The 22,207-nt window shown below is 40.6% G+C and overlaps 1 protein-coding gene across 3 annotated transcripts; it reads left to right on the forward strand.

Annotated features, from left to right (window-relative positions):
- Positions 1 to 27: 27 nt before the first annotated feature.
- On the forward strand, positions 28 to 21,167 carry PUS7L (pseudouridine synthase 7 like). 3 transcript variants are annotated; one of them, XM_077833928.1, is made up of 9 exons: positions 28 to 114; positions 4,937 to 5,848; positions 6,698 to 6,857; positions 10,717 to 10,912; positions 13,755 to 13,853; positions 15,596 to 15,677; positions 17,576 to 17,856; positions 18,895 to 18,948; positions 19,644 to 21,167. In XM_077833928.1, exons 2-9 carry the CDS (start codon positions 4,966 to 4,968, stop codon positions 19,971 to 19,973), a joined length of 2,085 nt encoding a protein of 694 aa, XP_077690054.1. In that variant the 5' UTR covers positions 28 to 114; positions 4,937 to 4,965; the 3' UTR covers positions 19,974 to 21,167. The 3 variants fall into 3 exon arrangements, with proteins under 3 accessions (XP_077690054.1, XP_077690062.1, XP_077690047.1); XM_077833936.1 differs by having other exon boundaries at positions 60 to 114; positions 4,844 to 5,848; XM_077833921.1 differs by lacking the exon at positions 28 to 114 and adding an exon at positions 1,647 to 1,884.
- Positions 21,168 to 22,207: the final 1,040 nt, after the last annotated feature.

Genomic DNA, 22,207 nt, shown 5'->3' on the forward strand with positions numbered 1-22,207 from the left:
CCCGGGCGGAGCGGGAGGCCCCGGCGCTAGGACCGCAGCGGCAGAGCTCTGAGCGCCCGGGCTGGTGGGCAGGGCAGGAGGCCCGCGCGCTCTGCTTGCAACCGCGCGCCGGAGGTAGGAAGTGGCTGCACCAAGTGCCTGGGAGGGGGGGCACCGGGCCAGGGCCACGGGGGTAGTTGGGGAGAGGGGGGTGGGGACGACTGACACCTGCATGCTCTCAAGTGAGGTTAAAAGCTGCGAGCATTGATGTCTGCACATTTTAATGTAACGTTTTGATCCGCGCAGGGCTGTTTATTTGTCTCAGACGCAGGAAAATGTCGCCCAGAGACAGCCCAGTAAAAAGGCTCTTGCTTTGGTCAGGTGCAGGGCTGCTGTGAATTAGCCTGCTAAGCACACCCAGGATAACAGAAATCTAGTGCAACAGATGTAATAGGCAAGGAGTAAATGCAACAACCGTGGTTTGTTCTGTGTCAGGCTCTTGCTGTGGTGCTCTTTCATAGGCCATTCCCCCGTTCCTATCTTTACTGTGCTTCTGATTTACATTGATTTTGTAAGCTCCTCAGGGCAGCACTCCTGTATTTATCTACCTATAAATACTCAGCTCTTACATCACATGTTTCACTGAAAGCTCTCAAAGCACTTTACAAACATACATAAGTGCAATTACATATGAGGAAACTGAGGCACAGAGAGTTTAAGACTAAGATTACATGGTGGGTCAGTGGCAAAACCAGGATTTGAGCTCATTGCTCCTGACTCCTAGACCAATGCCCAATCTGTTCAGCCACACTACCTATTCCACGCATTTTAATAAACGACTTTGCACTCTTGATGTCCCTCAAACCCCGGTCCCCTCTCCACTCACATTGGACAATTGTGAATGCATTGTTTCACAATGTTTGTAAATCACAGACTCTGGAGATTAAAAAGACCAGTTAGACCTTCTAGTCCTCCTCCCTGCCAACACAGGATTGTGCCCGTTTGTGCATTTATTACTATTTGGTCCAGGCAGATTTTAAGTGTGTCAAGCAATAGGGCTTCCACGGCTTCTCTCAGGAGCTCTCACTGAGGACATAAAGAGCTATGTTAAATTGTTCTGCAGCATCGATCCAAAGCATTACAGCTTATAATAACACTTTACTGTTAGAGTGCATTTTCTAGCTCTTAAAGGGTCGGATCCACAAAGTAGGTATCTAAGCTGTAGGGATGTAAACTGTTAGCATTAGTCTTACCTGTTAACCCGCCTTAACCATTAACCCCTGGATGGGCCAGATCAGCCTTTAATCGGTTAACCATTTAAACAAAATATTTTTAATCATTTAAGCAGTTAACTTTTAAATGTATTTACATCCCTGTTAAGCTGTCCGATTCCAGGTGGTGAATGTTCCTGTTTGGGGATTGCTAAACTGACATAAGTGCCTCAAAGCAGCTTGGCTGTAGGTGCCTATCTCTGAGAACGGGGCAGGGCTTAACATAACATATGCCTGTGGTCCACATCTCCCATTCCCTACTTTAGGTAGGGAGCAGCAGTGCTGTCTTTTGTGGATGGCATTCTTAGCCACTTATCTCTCCCCATACATTGTACAGAGAGCTAACTGAGGATCATGGTGTGTTCCTGTCATTTTCTAGGTGCGGTGACACTCAGCATTGCAACACCTAAGTCCGTTTGTGGATCCGATCCAAAGTGCTTTACAAAAAGGGAGTAGCACCATTATCTCAATTTTTAGATGGAGAAACTGAGCAGGCAGAGTGCCTTGCTGCAGTGATTAGGACTGGGAAACAGATCTGATTCCCAGACTTGTGTCAAGCCCAGTTCTAGTTACTATCCGTGCTCTTGCTGTGATTTGCACCATTACTGCAGAATTCAGCCTTGGGAAATGTCAGGTATTAATTACTTACTGTTGTTTGGATGTCACTGTTTCCACTTGCACTTTCTATCCCACAGCCCCTATGCTTTTGCTGATGGAAAATCATGTCTTGCTCTTTTGACACTTAGACATGTTAATTTGCTTTGGGATAAGGTTTTATTATTTCACTGGGAAAACGAAACAGCCTAAAGCCATTTCTTTTTGTTTTCCTTTCCCCCCAGATCTCATCATCCTCTTGATTTGCAGGAAGAACACAGGGGCTTAGATAAGTGTGTGGGAGGGAGGGGTGTTAAAATCTGTACTTCAGATAATACAGTGAGGAAAATAATGAAGCATGTGAAAGAGGAAGATACCTACTTTATCTGACACATGTTTTAAAAGGGCTGTGTGTGGTGGGAGCTGGACTACTAGTCCAGGACTAGCCATGGCCTGCTGTAGAAAATCACATTTCATTTCAATTCCCCAGATGAAAAGGTGATGCTGGCTAATTTGAATCTAGACATTAAGACCCCATTTCAAAACTGAGAGTAAATTAAGCTCTCTTCTTCTCCCCAGCCTGTGGGCCTTGGTTTGTTGTTATTAATCAGGAGACAGAGAAATTGCTATCACCATAAAACTTGCACTTTTTTGCTGGAAGCAAAACACTGATTTGATTTTGCCTGATGGAAGAGGCTTTTATGCCTGTTGGACATGAGTATGGGAATGCTTCCCAGAAGAGAGCTGTTTAGCACAGCTCCTGTGGGCTAGGATGGGAGAGGCAGATTACTGACAGAGTAGGAGGGGCCCAGCTGGAGTTCCAGCTACAGTGGTGGATCCCATTCACTGGGACATATGTTAGGCAGGATTCTCTCTCTGGAAGCCACACGTGGCCACGTTTTAGTGGTTCAGAGGATTAAGTTTCAGAAAGGCATATTTGAAATATTTATAAAATAGATACTATAGCACTGGTCCCAAATGCTATAGTGACTTCATGATCTCCAAGGCTAGAGTTTACAATGGCAATATTGCTTTCTGTGAGGTCTCTTAATTTGTGATCTCTGGTTTATGGGGAAAGGGTCCCTTTTTCACCTTGTACACATTCTGGAGAGATGAACTAGTCTAGTTTGCACTCTTTACCAGTGAATTATGCCTCCCTCGTCCCTCTGTGGAGTATCTTTCCAATAAGAGAAAACTGAGGCACCAAAACATATGATCTACCCAAGATCACAAAGGAGGCAAGTGGCAGAGTTACAGAGGCCGAAACCAGGGTGGGGCGAGCACGGCAGCCGCCCAGGGCTCAAAGCCTCTGGGGGAGAAAAATGACGGGGGAAAAAACGGTATGGGGTAGAAATATATTTGCTCGCCCTGAGCGCTAAAATGACTAGATATGGCTCTGCAGCACCAAGCACGCTGCTACCCAGTGCAAGATGTGAATCCTACATGGCTCACTCCAGGCCAGCGGGAGGGGCTGGCCCTCACGGCAGAGCCTGAGGGCATGGCTACACTTGTAGATGTAGAGCACTTTGAGTTAAACCAGCCTTCAGAGAGCACAGTTGGGAAAGCACTGCAGTCTGTCCACACTGACAGCTTCAAGTGCACTGGCATGGCCACATTTGCGGCACTTGCAGCGGCACTGGGGCGGTGCATTATGGGCAGCTATCCCAGCATGCAAGTGACTGCAACGTGCTTTTCAAATGTGGGGGAGGGGGGAAGGGGGAGTGTGACAGGGAGTGTGTTGTGTGTATGTGGGGGGAGAGAGAGTGTGTTTTTGGGGGGCTGAGAGCATGTCAGCATGCTGTCTTGTAAGTTCAGAACCCCCCCCCCCGGCCTCTCTTTCACACACAGCATTCCACACTAATGGTTGCTTTGTCTCGGAGCAGCCAGCTGTCAGAAACGGAGCTGTCAAAGGACATATCCGCATTCCTGCAGCGATTCAAAAACAATGACGAGTGGCCACTTGATTTAAGGGGATTATGGTACGTTTCCGGAGGCTGATCAGAGCGCAGTAATGCAACACCTCGTCCACACTGGTGTCGCAGCGCTCCAGCGGGGACGCAGCAAACGTTATTCCACTTGCTGAGGTGGAGTCCCAAAGCGCTGTAGCCGCGGAGTCAGAGCGCTCTACGTGCCTTGCCAGTGTGGACGGGTAGTGAGCTAGTGTGCCTGGGGCTCCTTTATTGCACTGTAACTCGCAAGTGAAGCCAAGCCCTGAGTCAGGCTTCCTCCAGCCCAACCCCCACACACATTAGTGCTACTGAGAGCAGGGTCTGGCTCGCAGAAGGACCCCTCCTGCTGGGATCACTTGCCCGGGGCAGGCGGCCTCACTGTCTGGGCCTACTCGCCTCTGTCTGCTACGTGTCACACTGCCCACACCCCTCTCACGCCAAGATGGCACCGAGGAGCCTCATGTATGTTGTGATGTAACTCCCCCCACCCCCACTGGGCAGGCAAGTGTGGTATGGTCAGCGCCCGTCACTGGGGGCTGAGACACAGCCCAGGGCCTATCCTGAACCTTGACATCCCTGCAGGGCTGATCCCAGGGCACTGTCACCGGGGGCACTGTCACCGGCAGCGCCCCCTGTGGGCAGGAGCTGGGAACCTCTTGCTCCCTGGGTGGGGGCAGCACCTCACCTCATGGTCCCCTATCCAGGCCCTGCGCTGTGCTATGTCTGCTGCCCCCCACATGCACAGGGCAGGGGTGGGGCTGGGTTTGCTGACTTCTGCCCACCAGGTACACAGTGCAGGGGGTGGGTTCGCTGGCTCCTGTCCACACAGGTCAGGGGTTGGGGGCAGATTCGCTGGCTCCTGCTCGCACAGGGCAGAGGTTGGGGGCAGGTTCATTGGCTCCTGCCCCTCACATGCACAGGGCAGGGGGAGGAGTGGGTTTGTTGGTCCTGCTGCTCCTCGCACACAGGTCAGGGGATAGGGCCAGGGTCGCTGACTGCTGCCCCCACAGGATGGGAAGTGGTACCCCTTGTGTTAATGTTTTGTTTCAGGAGGCCCTGCTAGTAGCTGGTAAGCCGCAATAACCCCTGGGAAATGTGGGGGTCCTCTGGCCGCTGTGCGATGACTGGTGCACTCTCTCACAGGTGTGTGGCCTCGGGGCAGGACTGGCACCATGCCGGGTGTGCTGAGCATGCGGAGCAATCACGCCGGCTTCCAGGGTAGCGTAAAAACCTCTGCCAATGACTTTATCGTCACAGAAATTGATACCCTTGGGCGGCTGCTTAGCGAGAGCACAGCCAAGACTCCTCGTGCACTCGGTGACACGCCTGCAGCCCCAGAAAGCTGCTGCCCACAGAGCCCCTGCAGGTCCTGTCCAGAGCCTCTGGAGCTGCGCAGAGAAGAGGTGCTAGGTCCATTCAACAGCCCCAGTCATGCTCCAGTAGAGGGCCTGTCGCCAGCCAAAGGCAGCACAGAGCACGTGGCTGGAACTGCACCCGAAGGTGGGCACCATGAAGTAGGTACATTGGACTCCTTGTTAGACGAGTCTGTGAATGAACTATTGAATCAGTTTGCTTGTAACATAAAAGATTGGTGGGACTCAGAACATGATCCAGCCGCTCATCCCACCGAGTTCTCACTGGGGCCTGTCCTTGACAAGAGGAATCGAGCTGATTTACACAGCGCCATTAGACAGAAATTTCCTTTCTTAATGACTGTTACAAAGAATAATGAAATTATTGTCAAAGCAAACACTGATTACAAACAGCTCTGTCAACTAGTGTCTGAGGAGGAAGCATTTGATTTTTTAAAATTTTTAGATGCAAAACTGGAAAACTCTAAATTTTCTTTTAAGCCTGATGGGAATAAGGAGCACAGAAAGGCAGTCCACCATTTTGTCAGTCAGAAGTTTGGAAAACTTGTAGAAACAAAGTCTTTTTCTGTGACAGACTTAAGTGGTCAGCAAAATGTAGCAATAATAGTAAGGTTTCGGGAGAAGAGTTTGTCCAGGAAAAGGCCAGCTGCGGATTGCCAGGAAAAACAAGATATTTATACAGGTAAATATTTAATAATGCTGTATAGTTTCCTTGGTTAATTGTTTTGTAATAATTGTTTTTTAAAAGATTACAGAGTGCCTGATTCTCTTCTCATTTACACAGGCGTAAATCAGGAATAATTCTACTGAAGTCAGTGGAGTTGAATTACTGTAAAATTGGTGTGAGAGATGAATCCAGTTACCGCAGTGAATTAAATAAATAGCACAGTGGAAATGGCTGAAATACCCTCAGTGCAACCTCTTTCCCTGTGTAAATTGCATGCTTTATAGTTTCTCATTTTAAAATAACTTGAATAATTCTGGATGTTCTGTTAAGTGTTCCTAATCTGTTAGATGTTAAAGCTCCACCATTAATTGGAAAGGTTATTTCTCACAGTTTTATAATAAGACCAGTTTTGATTTCTGATTTCATTTTTTAAAACCATTATTTTTTGATCTGCAGAATGATGTTCCTGTTAGAAGAATGGTTTGTAGGCCCAACATTAAATCCACAGACTGTCTTAGAAATGTTCAGTATGTCTTTTTTTTTTAAATTGCTTTGTTTGATTGTTTCTATATGAAGAGATTTGCATCTTCTGAGCACTGAAAATTCTGTTGCTTTTATGGCCGACTATGGTTTCTAGTAGCTGTAGTTTTGAGCATCAGTTATCACCATCTAAATCTTCTTCTTCAATACAAAAACATTTTTTCCTCTACCTATAGTTTAGTTTTGAGAACAATTGATTGTGTTCTTACCAAATCCTATCCTGTTCTAATGTTAAAGAATAGCAGCTAGCCCATTAATGATGACAGAGTTGCCAATATAATTTGGAATGGTGGATTTCTAATAATTTTGAGCTGTTCGTTGCAGGTTTTACCCTTCGAAAAGAAAATCTGGAAACACTAGAAGCAATTAGCTATTTGTCTTCTGAACTTGGTGTGCTTCCTTCAGACTTCAGTTACACAGGCATCAAAGACAAAAAGGCCATCACCTACCAAGCTATGGTGGTGAAAAAAGTGACTCCTGAGAGGTACTAAAAACTTGGTTCCTCACATACAGCAATTTCATCATTGAAATAGGTTAATAAATGTGAAAGCACCTTTTAATACCAATCTTACTATATTGGGCCATCTCCTCCTATGTTTGAGTCTGCTTAGAGCAGTTATTTTGTGACTTAATGCTTTTCTTACTAGGGAATATCAGGTTTGACACTGGATTAGCCTTGGACTTTAAGAGGAAAAAAGTATATATTTTCTTATTCTTGCTTGTTGCAGAGAGCTGTCCCTGTCCTTTCCAATGATCTAGTGAACTAATCAGGGTGCAGCATCTGGGACACACTGAATATCAAAATCTACTTTTTGTGTCATCAGAAGAAGTTGTCCTGGGGGACGAAGGGCTGTCTTCCCTAAGGACATGCCATCACCCAGCATAGGAGAACCAGGTCAAGTTGCTCTCTCCTCTACTTCCTGGCATTGTCTTTCAGGCCAGCACAGTGCTTGCCTGATGTAAATATGTGGTTGGAGAGGGTGCAACTTGCCATCAACCCCCTCTATCCCAAAATTCTTAGTCCCTCTCTAAGTGAAGTGAAGAAAAGGAACTGCTACTGTAACCGAGCATGGAGAAAAGAGCCATGGTCACTGATGTGCCACCCCTTGCAACCTCAGGAAATGAACAGTAGAAGCTGCATGTCACCCGAAAAGGTGACTGTGTTGTACAGCCCTTTCTCCTCAGAGAGTATGAATGACACATCAGCACTTGTTGGATCAGGAGAGGGGAAGGCATGTGGGTAGATGCCCCACAAGACCAACAATAGTGATAGTTTTTCTCTGTAAGGGTTCTCTCCAGTATTATATGATCTCTGAAACAGCAGGTTCTTTCCCATGAGTGTGGGCACAGACAATGGAAGGCTTGAGGTAGCTTTAGCCCCCCAGAAATTTAGGGATTACATTAATAAATAAAGGAGATACTGAGTTTGGAACAGAAGCTCATTTATCTCACATTATTAAAAGTGGACAAATTTTGTCGTAGTACAAAACTACTTATTAAAGCACTATTCAATAGATATTTTATTATTATTAATCTAGCTCCCCCTCCCCCGATAAAACAAGTTATCTGTGACCCTGCTAAAGGAGGCAAGTTAGGTAGTGGCTTGTCTCCATCACCCTCAGTAGAGAGGTTTCAGAGTAGCAGCCGTGTTAGTCTGTATCCACAAAAAGAAAAGGAGTACTTGTGGCGCCTTGGAGACTAATAAATTTATTTAGTCTCCAAGGTGCCACAAGTACTCCTTTCCTCAGTAGAGAGTCAATGATCTTGACACAGTATAGGGAGTGAGCAGCACTCTAACTGGTGAGATTTAGTACATAAAGATATATCAGGCAAGTTCTGCTATTCTTTGACAGCCATAGAGTAGGAAACAGCTCATAAGAGGGGAACCATGATTCTGACTCCAGCAGTCCTCCCTTCACATATAGGCCTGAGTTTAATATGATGAGGTAAGATAGCCTATTAAGGAGGAGGATGACAGATTTTCCCTTCTAGCCCTTTTTGCCCTTTGATGAGCAGAAGCCACTGCAATGGGATTTTGCTATTTACAGTGTTGGAGCTACTGCATTCAGATTCCTCTGTGTTGTCATAAACAGGACAAAAATCTTCTTCTGTCACAAGTAAGAAAGGGGAAGCCAAAGAGGAAACTTGTTTTTCTTTTTTTAAAAAAAGAAAGAAATATTTTACCTTTAAAAGAGAGGAAAAAAGATTGGTCTTTTGTCTAGCTTGACCTTCCCTAATAACAGAAATCTGAAATTAAAATATCAATTTAATAATACATCTATCTTGAAACTTTGTAGGAAAGTTAAACTTCAGGAGCTAGTTGCTGAATAAATACTGGGAACACCAGGGATTGGGAAATGTATGGTCCTTTTTCCTTTTGGTACCACAAGAACATCCCTTCTTTGTGGTCTTAGTTCGATCCTGCAAATAATTACTACCAAATGTACTGCTTACTATGATAAGTAACGCCGGTGGGACTTCAGTAGTAAACATTGCACTCGGTAATAAGTTTATGCAGGATCATCATCTAAGTCATCATTAATTCAAATATTAGCTAATTTTTAATTGCAGCTCAATTGAAAATGATCATCCTTGTATTCAAAGTATTAATTTGGTACTTCAGAAATATTTAGAGACACTTTGGTTGATTTGTGTTTATAGCCTTCATTGGACATTCACCAAAATGAAGTAACTTGAATATCTTAGAAGCAGTCTCTAGGTTGAATGTACTGAATTTTTATTTCTCATTCTCATTTTTCTGATCCCTTAAAATCTGTTTTTCATCAAGAATAAAGGCTGTACTATAGAAGTCTCTAAAACACAATTACTCTCTTCTGGTCAGCCTTATAAAAGCAAACTCAGAGCATTGATTCTCTCCTTGGGTTTGCATGCACATGCTTGTAATTGGAAACACAACTGACAGTTCAAATATTTGGCCTTTATATAGCCTCTTAATCTTTCAGTTCTTACACTCATTCAAGTCAAGAGAAGTTTTGTGTATATAAGAGCGGCAGGATTGATCTTGAATTTTGAATAACATTTTTATAATCTACTTTAGTATATTGGTAAATGTAGATTTTTTTTTTCCTCCAGAGATAGCAAGCTGTTTATGCATATGTGCTGTTTATGCATATGTGCTTATAGATTTAAATATCAATGCAAAATTTTGCTAATTTATTATTTATTGTTAGTTTTTAAGACCAGTTGGAGCAGAATTTTACTGTGGATAAATACTGCAGTTGGTAGGCCCTTAATAACCTGTATTTAACCTCCCATTATTGCAAAGCCAATTTCATTGTGGCTCAGGACTAAGACCACAAGAAAATTGACTGCAAAAAGGTGAAGACAGGAGATAGATTATTAAGGGCTTGATCCTGGATATGTTTACTATAGAGCTAACAGAACTGAATATACTCACTCATATTATTTACCTAGAGAGTGTGACAAAACCAAACAAAGGAAAACATTTAATAGTGCTATTTGTGCATTATTTAGAATTTACTTTTGTCCCGATTTTGGCAAATTGTTTCTTACTTACCTCCATATTTCCAAATGCGAAGTACAATAAGATTATAAATTTAGAATGTATAAGGAGAAATTGTCTATCTGCAACACATTTGTGAATTTTTTTCTTTTTTCTTTGTTTCTTGTACTTTTTTCTGTAATAAGAGCAGCAGTTCTCAGACTGTGATCTGTTGACCACGAGGGAGCATTTACTGATGGTCTGCAGAGTTTTGTTTGGTCACATGATGCTGGCTCCTTCTCCTCGTTTCCAGCTACTAAATTGCGTTAAAGAAACTATAAATACCACTTAATTTTAATAGTAATAGTAGGGGGGGAGGTTATGGCTTTTCCCATGAAAGCACTGCTGTAGTCACCACAAAGATGTCATTCAATCACGAATAAGAGGGAAGATGGTCCATGTGATTATGAATTGGAATGAGGTAGTCCATCAGACAATCTCTTTATTAAAACGTGGTCCATATTATGAAAAATTTGAAAACCCCTATATAACATTAAATCCACCTGATGATAATTTTTCACTCATAGACTGTTGTTAACCTTCCGTTAAACTAATTGTATTAACTTCTAAGCATCATTTGATAAGGGGTTAATTTCTAGATCACAAATTATTTTAAATGCTTAGTCAGTAAGCATGACTGTGACTTATTTCAGGTAAGACGAAGGGAAAACCTTTGAATGACAAGTATTTTTGAATCTTAGTTTTACACATAATAGTGCTGAGGCAAACAAAGCATTTGTGAAGGAAACGTTTGTTTTTTTTTCAGTTGGAATGTCTTATCAAGAGTTCTTCATAAACTCCCCATTTATCATTTGTGTAGGTTGAAAGAAATTGGAAGCACAATTGAAAAAAAAGGAATGAAAGTGTATAATATCCATTCAGTGTGCCAGCACCTTAGACTCGGTCAGCTGAAGGGGAACCACTTTGATATAATTGTGAGAGATCTAAAACCTCAAAGCAATGACTTTTCTGCAGATCTGAAAGAGAGAATATCTGAAGCAATTGAAAATGTTAAGGTAAAAAGAGATGCCATGCCATGATTTCATTTTCAACAAGGAAATATTTTTGCCTCATAAAATTTATCATGCTGTTTTTTCAGAACAAGATGGTTCTCATGCTACCTCTTACCTACAATCTCCACTCGTTTTAAAATATAGAAGCTGTGTGCCCTTTGATCATTAGTCTCTGTGGTTCAACAAACCAGGAACAGAGCAACTTGCCAAAAAGGGAGGACAGGTAGTGAGTTCATTCTGTGCCACAGCTTTCTGGTTCCAGAATAGTACAGGACAACAGATGGGGAATTTGACAGATATGGGGTATCTGTATGAACCTGTGCTGCTGAGGCCTAAGGCTGGCCCTGATGGAGAAAATTTGTATCTTCAGAAAGCTGATGCTTTTGACTTCCGACAGGTAGAAAATATAGAGTAATACCTGCCAAACAATTATAGACTTTGGCTGCATTAGCAAAAATGCAGAGACTTTTCATGGGAAGGGGATGGGATAAATAACTGTGTTTAAAAAAAAAAAAAAAAAACAGCAGCAGAAGAAGAAAGTGATAAGAAATTGATGGAGCCCTTTGTAGATGCTTTCCTGAGCCACAAGCCAGGATCTCTAAATTCCTCAGAAAAGTAGAAGGTCAGGAAAAGGGTAAACATATTAGCTTATTTAGAAGTGTTTTATTTGACATTAATTGCTTTTCCCATCTCTCAGTCTTTCTGAATAATGGTCATAGTACCAATTTTTTGCAAAATAATTAAGTCAGGAATTAAAGACCAAACTGAGAAACACCCTGACTCAAAGTGGTAGCCATGTTAGTCTGTATCAGCAAAAAAATGAGGAGGACTTGTGGCACCTTAGAGGTGAACAAATTTATTTGAGCATAAGCTTTCGTGGGCTAAACCCACATCTGATGAAGTAGGTTTTAGCCCACAAAAGCTTATGCCCGAATAAATTTGTTAGTCTCTAAGGTGCCACAAGTACCCTGTCTCAAAAGAGTAATTACACTGTAGAAAATTATTGGAAGTTATTTTTCACAAACAAAAGAAATGTTCAGTTGTTGCTTTAATTTTCTTTTCTGTGCCCTTCCTTCTTTTGACTTCACAGTGCACAGGAGAAGATGATCAACTGAGGGATATTTTTTATGGTGCAACTCTTCCTGAAAAATGAACATGGCCTGTATTTGGTCCTGTTTTATTAGACTTAACCTATTGCCAGAACATAAAAAGACTTGTTCCATTTAGTCCAGCTTAAGGATTTTATCTCTTAATTACACACACTGGCATATGCAACCTAAGTAAGGTTATACCTGTGTAGCTTCTCCTGTTATGTATTTTTGAAAGGTAAATGCCCTTACATTATTTCACATTCACCTTGCTCTATGTGTATTTATTGGTTTCCAGAAAATTAACCCTCATTGGGTCATGTGATCGTGACCTCACTGGCTCAATTTTACTCAGACAGGTAGTGGCCAGCAAAGCACTAGGAAATTCTGATCCCCACACATCAGTAATGCAGTTGCTCTTGGGCTTTACGATAGTAATAGCTTTGCAGGTGGAGTTCTTCTGTGAAATAAGTTGTGTTTAAAAAAATGCCCAATATCAATTATTTATTTATATGTTTGTTTTGATGAGGCCGTTGCTTCGTTTTGTACACAGTGCTTACTCAGGCAAAACTCCCGTTGACTTCAGTGTGAACTTTGCCTGAGTAAATATTTCTGGCGTTGCTCAGGGAAAATACCAACTCTTTGACGTGATCTTTAGTAGGATTCATCATGAAGTGATTATACATATATATGGAGAAAGATTCTAGTTTGGTTTGATTTCATGCTTATTTATTCAGCTTACATGAGAGTCCCAGAGGTGTGGGACTCGGGAGTTCTGGGTTCTCTTCCTGGCTACATCCTGTGTGTATTTGGTAAGGCAGGTCATTAAGCGCCTGGTTTTTCAAATGTGCTGAGCACCTAAAGCTGTCATTGATACCATTTGAAGCTGTGATGTTTAACACTTCTAAAAAGTGTCCCCTTTAATCACTCTCTGACTCAGTTTTCTTAGCTGTAAAATGGGGATACTTAAAGGGGTGTAATTAAGCTTATTTCATTAATGTTTATAAATTGCTGTATACCGGTAAGTGTAAACTCTTGTCATTTTAGTATACATTCTGATTGTAATCATTATCTGAATAAGAGTTGAAACAAAATTAACATTTGCCATATTTAGGGCCAGATTTTTAAAGATATTCAGGCATTGCTCTGCTCACCATTGCAAAGCCTAAGGCCCAGATCCTCAACAGTATTTCAGTGCTTAATTCCCATTGAAATCATTTGAGGATCTGTGCCTTAGCAGCCTCTCATTGAAAGTCAATGGGACTTAGGCTCCTAAGGCCACGTCTACACTACCCACCAGATCGGTGGGTAGCGATCGATCTATTGGGGATCAATTTATTGCGTCTAGTGTAGACGCGATAAAGCGATCCCCGATCGCTCTGCTGTCGACTCCGGAACTCCACCAGGGCGACAGGCAGAAGTGGAGTCGACGGGGGAGCGGCGGCCGTCGATCCTGCGCCGCGAGGATGCGAAGTAAGTGATTCTAAGTTGATCTAAGATACGTCGACTTCAGCTACGCTATTCTCGTAGCGGAAGTTGCGTATCTTAGATCGATCGATCCCCCCCCACACACACACACACAGTGTAGACCAGACCTAAGTGCCTACGTCACGTTTGAAAATGGGACTTGGCTGTCTAAGTTACTTAGTCCTCCCAACTCTAAGCAGAGCAATACCTTTAAAAATATGCACCTTATGGTTTTAATGAATGTTTAATATTTTCATGTTTTAACCAGTTGATTTCTTTTTTAATTCTAGACAAAAGGTTTTGTAAACTACTTTGGACCTCAGCGATTTGGGCATGGACAGAATGTTCAGACAGATCAAATTGGACTGGCTTTGCTGAATGAAGAAATGGTATAATTCACCTCATGATCCAAATGACTAGTCCACTTCTTTTCCATGGCTACAGTTAGCATGTCTGAGTCAAACATTGGAGGCTACCATCCTATTGAACGGTGACCTCAATGTGTAGCAGTAGTAGTGTGAGTGTTGTTGTAGGACACTGCAAAACCAACTCCCACCATGATTTAACCATATTGTGTCGCAATCATGAATGTTTTAACATTTAAACAAAACAAATGTTTAATTTTAACATTAAGCTTAAACATTATTTATTTTAAATAGCGTGGAAAGTAGTTTTCAGTGTTTTTGTGGGGCTGTTACACTGCAATTGTCATAAATAATATAATTTTACATAAAGACATCTGCTTTTAATACTAGGCTCAGAACAATGTAAATCAAAAGTTCCTTTTTCCAGTTTGTTCGTGATGATAAGTGCTCTTTAACTTGTGAATATTCAGACTGTTGGGCTGAGTACACTGGGAGAGATTTTTTTAAAAAATTTTTTGCAAGAATATTAAGTAAGACCAGATCTAAAACCCAAACCCTTTAAGATCCCAGTAGATGTATCTGTATATCTCAATATGTTGTTGCTTCTCATTATCCCTTGGTTACCATCCCTCAGCCAGTCTTCTTTCCACATAAGTTGTTCTTTGCAAGCCAATTTGAATTAATTTCTCAAATAATATTTCATGAGACATAGGTCCTGATTCTTCTCTGTCATGTAACTTGTGTGGCAGTTTGCACAGGTAAATGATCGTACAAGATACGAGGCTGTAGAGAATGAGATCTATGGTATCAGAAGTTATTGTTGAACTAGATATATAGGATCTGATTTTCCTCTTCAGTTACACTGATATAAATCTGAGAAATTTAATAAAAGTCAATATAGTTACACCTGCATGCAAAGAGAATCAAGCTGTTAGATCCCACAGGATGCTATCCACCAAAATAACTTACACTCTGTGCAAAATTTTGAGTTCAGGCAAGGTAGAAATTAATGTGACTAGTTTGCTGCAGATTGGTAATTTTTTACTAAAGATGCTGAGGCACTTGCTCTGCTGCACTGCCTGGTGTAGATGGGGACAAATGAGCAGGAAAACAGGTGCTAATGGCCTGAAACTGACAGGTGAGGGGAAAAGCAACTAGGGTCTTATATACACTTGCAAAATACCTAGCTCCTCTGGTAGTAGAAATAATGGAAGCTGTAATACAGACCATGCTCAGGTGTTTCTCTCAACATATCATCTAATCTTGTGTAGACACAGCCTAGGCATATCATTGTCCCCTCTGTGTGAGGGTGTGTGAGCCCCTCCATGTGAACATTGTATGGTTAGGCCTCTGTGGGCTTTGTTTGGGGGCCACAAGGTAGAACCAGAGTGCTACTGCTTTAGGCCGCATGCTCACCTTGCAACCTGGAAGATTTCCAGTTGAAAACCTATAAAAAAAAAAAAATACTCCCTGCATCATTACCTTCCCCTTTGTAGGTTTTGAAGGCTGTTCCCATCCCTTCTATTTGACTGCAACCCCTTCCTTCCTTCCAAGGGGAGAATACAGTAGTCACTTGATTTCACAACTTGTGACATTTTAGGACTTTCTGTCAGAGGAGAGAGTTCGAGCCATCATGCATAAGAAATGGTCAGAGTTTTGAGATGCTATATGGTATCCTATCACAGAACTGACATATGGTTGTCTTTTTCATCGAGCAAGTAGTTACATTAAAACACAATAACCTCATGTGTGTTGTTTTTTTAAAGGTAAAAGCTGTGAAGTTGTTTTTCACACCAGAAGATACAGATGATCCTGTAAACCAGGCAAAGAGATATTTTCTTCAAAGTGGTAAACTCCACATTTAAAATGTTATTGTCATTATTTGGAACGTGTGTTTTTGGGGGTGATGGTTTTGCTGCATACTGCCTGAGTTAATAATTCTTTTGTCACTTAAAATTATTCTTAATAGTCATATTTTTTCATACTATTTCTGCTTTTGCCAGTAGCTGATTCATTCGTCTATATAAATTCACAATGCAATAAATCGCTCCATGCTTCTTGAGGGCATTGGAATTTTGAGACCCAAAATGTTTTGGGTTCTGATTCTCCTCTGCCTTGCACCCTGTGTAATTATTTACACCTTGCAAGTGAGTGTAAAATGCTACCATCTCCCAAGTACAGGACAGTGGAGAATCTTTATTTCTGGTAGAGGCTTTACATCTATATAGTGGAAAAGATATGAGAAGTTCCTAAAGGCTGTGTTCTTCTTTTGCCCTCCACCTCTCTTCTTTTGAATTATCATATTCTCTTTGATTGGGAATTACAAAGGAGTGTATGAAAGTTGGGAGCCCGGCTACAGTTGACACTGAATGAAAGTTGGGTGCCAAACTGTCTTAGGTTCTTTGAAAATCACAGCCTTTGTTTACAACTTTGGTCATAACGTCTGTGTAATTGACTTTCAACTCTTCATCTCCCCCCACTCTCTCTCTCTGACTCACCTACTTCCTTTCTTGAGTTCCATTCTTCACTGAAACATATTTTCAAAAACTAATATCTGTCTTCTAAGTAAAATGCCCCGTTTTGTCACATCTCTTTCTGCTGTCATTCTTCAGACCACTGCATGCATCCGATGAAGTGAGCTGTAGCTCACGAAAGCTCATGCTCACATAAATTGGTTAGTCTCTAAGGTGCCACAAGTACTCCTTTTCTTTTTGCGAATACAGACTAACACGGCTGCTACTCTGAAACCATTCTTCAGACCCTAACTTTTCTCCCAGAGTCAGAAATCTTGAAGTCACTCTTAACCCCAAATCTCTCATGTCTGTAAATCCAGTTATCGCTGTATATTGCCTGAACAGCTAGGGTATGTGGCTTCAGGGGATACAGATGTGCTTCATTTCACAGAAGAGAGCCTTGAGTCCTTCTGTACTGTAGTTTGTTGTATGATGCATGAAAAGGCATTGATAACTCTGAAAACAGCTGCTTATCTTTTCCCAAAGCAAGAAATAAAAGGCTACACAAATGACTTCTCACCAAATCAAAAATCTGGATAAAATTAGAAAGGAAAGCAGGAAATATGAACGCAAAGGTGTACATTTCTACCCAGGTTGAGGCTCAGACTCCCTGTTGTCAAGTGCAGTTTGCACCTACAAAATAAAACAAGCACGTTATTTTTTTGCTACAAAATGTGTTCCCTCAAATGACTTGGTGCTTATGTTGCTTTGATGAATCAGGGTACTTAGCAATGCAAGTGCTAATAATGGTGTAGGTTTGGGGGTGCTTCCAAAAGGGAGGTCCATCTTCTGACAATGTAGGCCTAAGTCTGAGTACCTCATGTTCTTTGATAGGAATACAATTCTCTTACAATTCTCTTACAATTTCTCTTCCTGCTAGTAAGAACACCCTGCTAGCAATGATGTGGTATGCTTTTATTTCTAAGGAACTAGAAACTCTTTGGACTGAAGTAATGAACATAGTAAAGCCAGTTTAATTTATATTTAGTGTAAATTACAGAAAATTGAATTAATTAGCATAGGTTACAAGGTAAATAAGATGGAATTTATCTGACATGAGAAGTTAAAGGCAAGGAATAATAAACAAAACAATAAAAAACAGTGTAAATAAATGAGTCTGACATCCTTTTCCTCATTTGATTTAATTTATCCTTCTTTTTAAGTTTTTCACTTTCTAGTAGACTAAACTTGGAAAGCAGATGGTCTTCCAACGTTTATTTCTGTTTATTTCAGATGATGCAAAAGGAACCCTGGCAATGTTGCCCGAATTTAAAGTAAGAGAGAAGATGTTGCTTCGCGCCTTGAATCGCTATGGTTTACACCACGAGGGTTGTACCCGAGGATGGCTCAGCATTCCTCATTCCATGCGTATTTTCTACGTTCATGCTTATTGTAGTAAAATTTGGAATGAAGCTGCATCTTTTAGGTTTATGACGTATGGTTCAAAAGTAATGGAGGGTGATCTGGTCCTCTCTGAAGATAATGTTGGTGAAAATTCTTCTCTGAATGATAGAGTGAGTTTACAAAGTATTTCTTGTAAAAGTTAGCTTAACACACTTAAATAGGTTAAGATATAGGAGTTCTGCTTTTTATGTTTAGCTAAACATTCTAACCCATTTATGCTACTTAGTTTAGCTAATGTGGAGTGGCTTAGCCTGCCCTCAACTCCCCACAAATAGGCATACATGCTCTATACACCATAAAAGCTCTTTTCCGTCCTGACTGTTCAGTGTATTCATGGCAAGAGTAGGAATGTATGAAGGTGTTTGTAGGAACCTGGACTTGGCCTGAATGGTTACACATACATGATGCCTCTAAGCTATTTTCTGTTACATCCTTCTGTGGATCTGGTCATGGAGGACCTAAAAGGCAGCTGTCTTTCCCCTATGTATCAGCACCATTGTGGAATTTTTGCACTATTGTAATGGTGTGCACAATGGCACATACATAGCCAGGATGTCACCCAAATTGTTTAGTTGAAGAGTGAATTTCTTGTAGATATTTCTGTGAGTTAGAGCAGCTTAGAGGTCACTGTAAATAATTTTCAGAGCTCTAAAACAATAGCATCCTATGCTTATTGTGATTTTGCCAAAATGTTAGGGGGAAAAAAAAGAGTGAGTTTAATAAACTGAATAGACCAAATTCAGTGGAAAGCTGAGCTATAAAATTTAATATTAAACAATGGAGTTTTATGCAGTAACATTCACATTTAGCATGAGAACCAATCTTCTAGCATGAAATTACATTGGCACCATGAACTTGAGGTGGGTAAGCATATTAGAACTATAATGGTAGGTTCGTACAGCAGTAATTAACATTAGTTTTATTTAGTTTCTATTTAATGCAAGGCCTTGTACTAATAAAATGGTTACTTTGTGTTAAACACTTCTAATTTTTTGTTGAGTGAAACAGTTTCGCCTTGGAGTAGTCAGCCTTAGAATTCTTAATTTTAATAGAGGCTGGGATTAATACAAATATGTGATTGGTTCATAATCTAGTTTTTCTACTATTTGTCAAGCTATAAGTATTTTTTTTTAAACATTTTATACCAGGTTCACGTAGTAACTGCTCCAGAAGAGTCAGCTAACAAATATGCAATACACCAAGTAAGTTTGTTTGAAAAATTATGTTTCAGGGGTTTATGAGTTAATGAAGATAATTTTTGTTTTAAAAATAGATCTGATTAATTAACAGGTGCAGTTTTATTTCTCTTCAGAGTGTGCACCTTTATGGAAAATGGGCATAGAAATTAATCTGGACTCACAGCAAACACAGAGATGAAAGTCTTCACTCATGTGTACTGACATTACGGGCAATGTTATCTAGGTTGGATGTGCTTTTTTGTGCACTATTACTGTCAATTGAGTGTTAGCAAACTACTAATTCTAGTTTTCTTGCAACATTTTATTTCAATCCCCCAGTGTTAGGAGAAGCGTTCAAGAGTATTTGAAGGTCAGGGTATGAAAAGGCTGAAGATACAAGGGTTTGGAGACTCACAAAGAATACTAACATATTCTCTATTTCTATATCTCAGAACAATCCAGAAAACAATCAATTTGGTATGTTTGTAGTCTGTTATTAGAGAGAGTACTGGCATTTTGACTGGCTTCTGTGCCTTTCAGTCTAAGCCTCAAATAACTGTCTTCCATGGTTTTGCTTGGGCTTTTATGGTGTGGAAGCAAGGTGGCTTCTTTGCAGAATCAGGCCCTAAAACATAAAGGAATTAACTTTTAAAGGGGTAAGTGGTGGTTTTGTTTCAAACACATTTGTGGCTCACATATATTTTCTTTTTTTCCTTGAGGTGGTTCTTCCAATGGTTGGACACAGTATCAAGTATCCCAATAATAAAGTTGGGCAGTGGTACCATGAAAGGCTTGCTAAGGATGGGCTGCAGACATGCAGCTTCAGGGTGTCTGCATTACAGCTGAACACACCTGGATGCTACAGACACATTTTGAAATATATCCACAATCTGTCATATCATTTCTTAGAGGACAATGAAAAGGCAATCAAAACTGAAGAAGACAGTCACCTAAATGAATCAAAAGCATCTCTTCTTTTGTCATTTGACCTTGATCCTTCATGTTATGCAACTGTTTGTCTGAGGGAAATAATGAAATGTGAGCTTTAGAATGTTCATAGTAAAAAGTTACAGGAGTAACATAATCCATGGAGGTATTTTACATATGTTGTCTATAAAATAGGGAAAACAAATCTTGTTCATCATGTACAGTGTAGTTCAGAAAGAATTAAAGAATAACTTGGGGTTTTATTACTATGTTTTTAAAACTAAATATATAGTGCTGAGTACATTGGAGCCAAACAGTGCTAAATTATATATTATGTCATATTTACTTAGCGGAGCCAAGAGCTGCAGGCCTGGCTTTTAGCCAGTGATATTTGCACAAGCTTTACAACTGCATGACCAAAGCTGGATTATGGAGGAAGGGGAATATGGTGAATGGTCATTTCCTCCTTGCCTTTTCTATTGTCATCTTAAGGGCTAGTTATATACTTGGTGCTGTATAAGACACACAAAGACAGCTTCTGCCACAAAGCGTTTACTGTCTAGTACTATTTGTCTACTAGGAAAGCTGCCATACCATAGTGAAAATCCAGGCCTGTTGAAACCTTGCTGAGTTCTATGGCCCATTCATCCTCACCTGTTTTCACTATGCACATGAACCCAGAGCTAAAAGGATATGTGACGTGAGTAATAGTGCTGAGTCATCTCGCTGATTAGAGGACATTTCTTCAAGCCCACAGCGTGCTCGTCTTTCTCATTCTTGTACTGAGGAATTGAAGGAAAAAAACAGGCTCAAAATAAAAATCTGTGTAAATGGGTACTTCGAGACCCAGGAGTGAGTATGCCATTAATACACTTACAGAAGAGTGTTAATGTTTTTATTTCAGGCAGTTAATGTTTTTATTTTGTTGCTGGCCAAACCTGCTCACTGCATAAGCTTAAGGGTGTGAGGAAATCTTGCAGTGATTGTCACCGGAACCTTGTCATTATCACAATTAAAAGTTATTTATAAAATTCTTCTGTGAAAAAAATTTGTAAAAAGATGATATTGACATGAAAGGGGAGAAAACTGAATAATAAACTAAGAAGCAAAACTATCACAAAAGCTTTGAGTTGCATGTGTTATATTTAATCTGTAGATGGCACTGTGACTTAAAAATAACCAGTGGAAGAGAACTACTTTGGCCATTTTTGAGAGAAGGGATATATAAATTACAAATGCTTCAATTTTGCATCTGATGAAGTGAGCTGTAGCTCAGGAAAGCTTATGCTCAAATAAATTTGTTAGTCTCTAAGGTGTCACAAGTCCTCCTTTTCTTTTTGCGAATACAGACTAACACAGCTGCTACTCTGAAACCTGTCAATTTTTTCACACTCTGGTAAACACAACATTGATTTGCTTCTATCTGTGACCCCAGTCCTACAATTCTTGCTCAGTCCTTAGCAAGGCAAATATTCCAGGTTTGATTCATCACTTCTTTACACCAGTTTGACAGAAGTGTAATTCCAGTGATTTCAATGGAAGTCTAAAAATGGTAGTCTGGAATGAAGGATCAGGTCTCCACTGTCTTCAGTGAAACTTCATCTTTGCAAGGCATAAGTAAGCATTGCAGGATTTGGCACTGAAGTTTCAGGTGGGAAATAAGCTCATACCAGTAATATCTGCAGTGTTATTGTACACTAAATAAACTATTGTGACTATTGCAACATATCATTTTTAATGCATATAATCATATTAAACTAGAACCTATGTGAAAACTAACAACTTGCTTAAAGATTCAACAAATCACTTGAGAAACCAATCCTAAACATGTTTTCCAACAGCACATCCACTTCAGCTTTCTAGATTTGCTGAATTATATCACTCATCAGAGGGAATTACTAGAGCCGATGAATTTTTATTGAGAACAGACTGTTGCTTTCACTGATTGGCTCAAAATAGTTTTAAGGATCATCAGTTTTTACTGGCATCAACACAACAAATGAAATCTAAGTGTGAAAAATATGTGTGTTAATAGCTGATACTTTATTTGAAGGGACACACAAAAGGTCAGATTGAAAAATATTTAGTCAAAGCGTAGGAATGAGTTAGTTTCATGTAAGTGAAATATCTATTTTAATAAATCCTAGCAATTTAACAAACCAAACCCCCAAATCCACAGTATTGTCATTTTACCTTTATACCTGTACTGAGGCCATTAATTCCTTTTAACTTTTAAGTTCATAGGTCAAATCTGAGAAATCCAGGGAAAGTTCATTTGGAATGAAATATGGCCCAGCCATCCACTTGTAACAGTTCACATTAGAGCACTTATTCATTACATATACATTGGGTATGC

The sequence above is a fragment of the Eretmochelys imbricata genome, chromosome 1, assembly GCF_965152235.1.
Source record: "Eretmochelys imbricata isolate rEreImb1 chromosome 1, rEreImb1.hap1, whole genome shotgun sequence".
NCBI lineage: Eukaryota > Metazoa > Chordata > Testudines > Cheloniidae > Eretmochelys > Eretmochelys imbricata.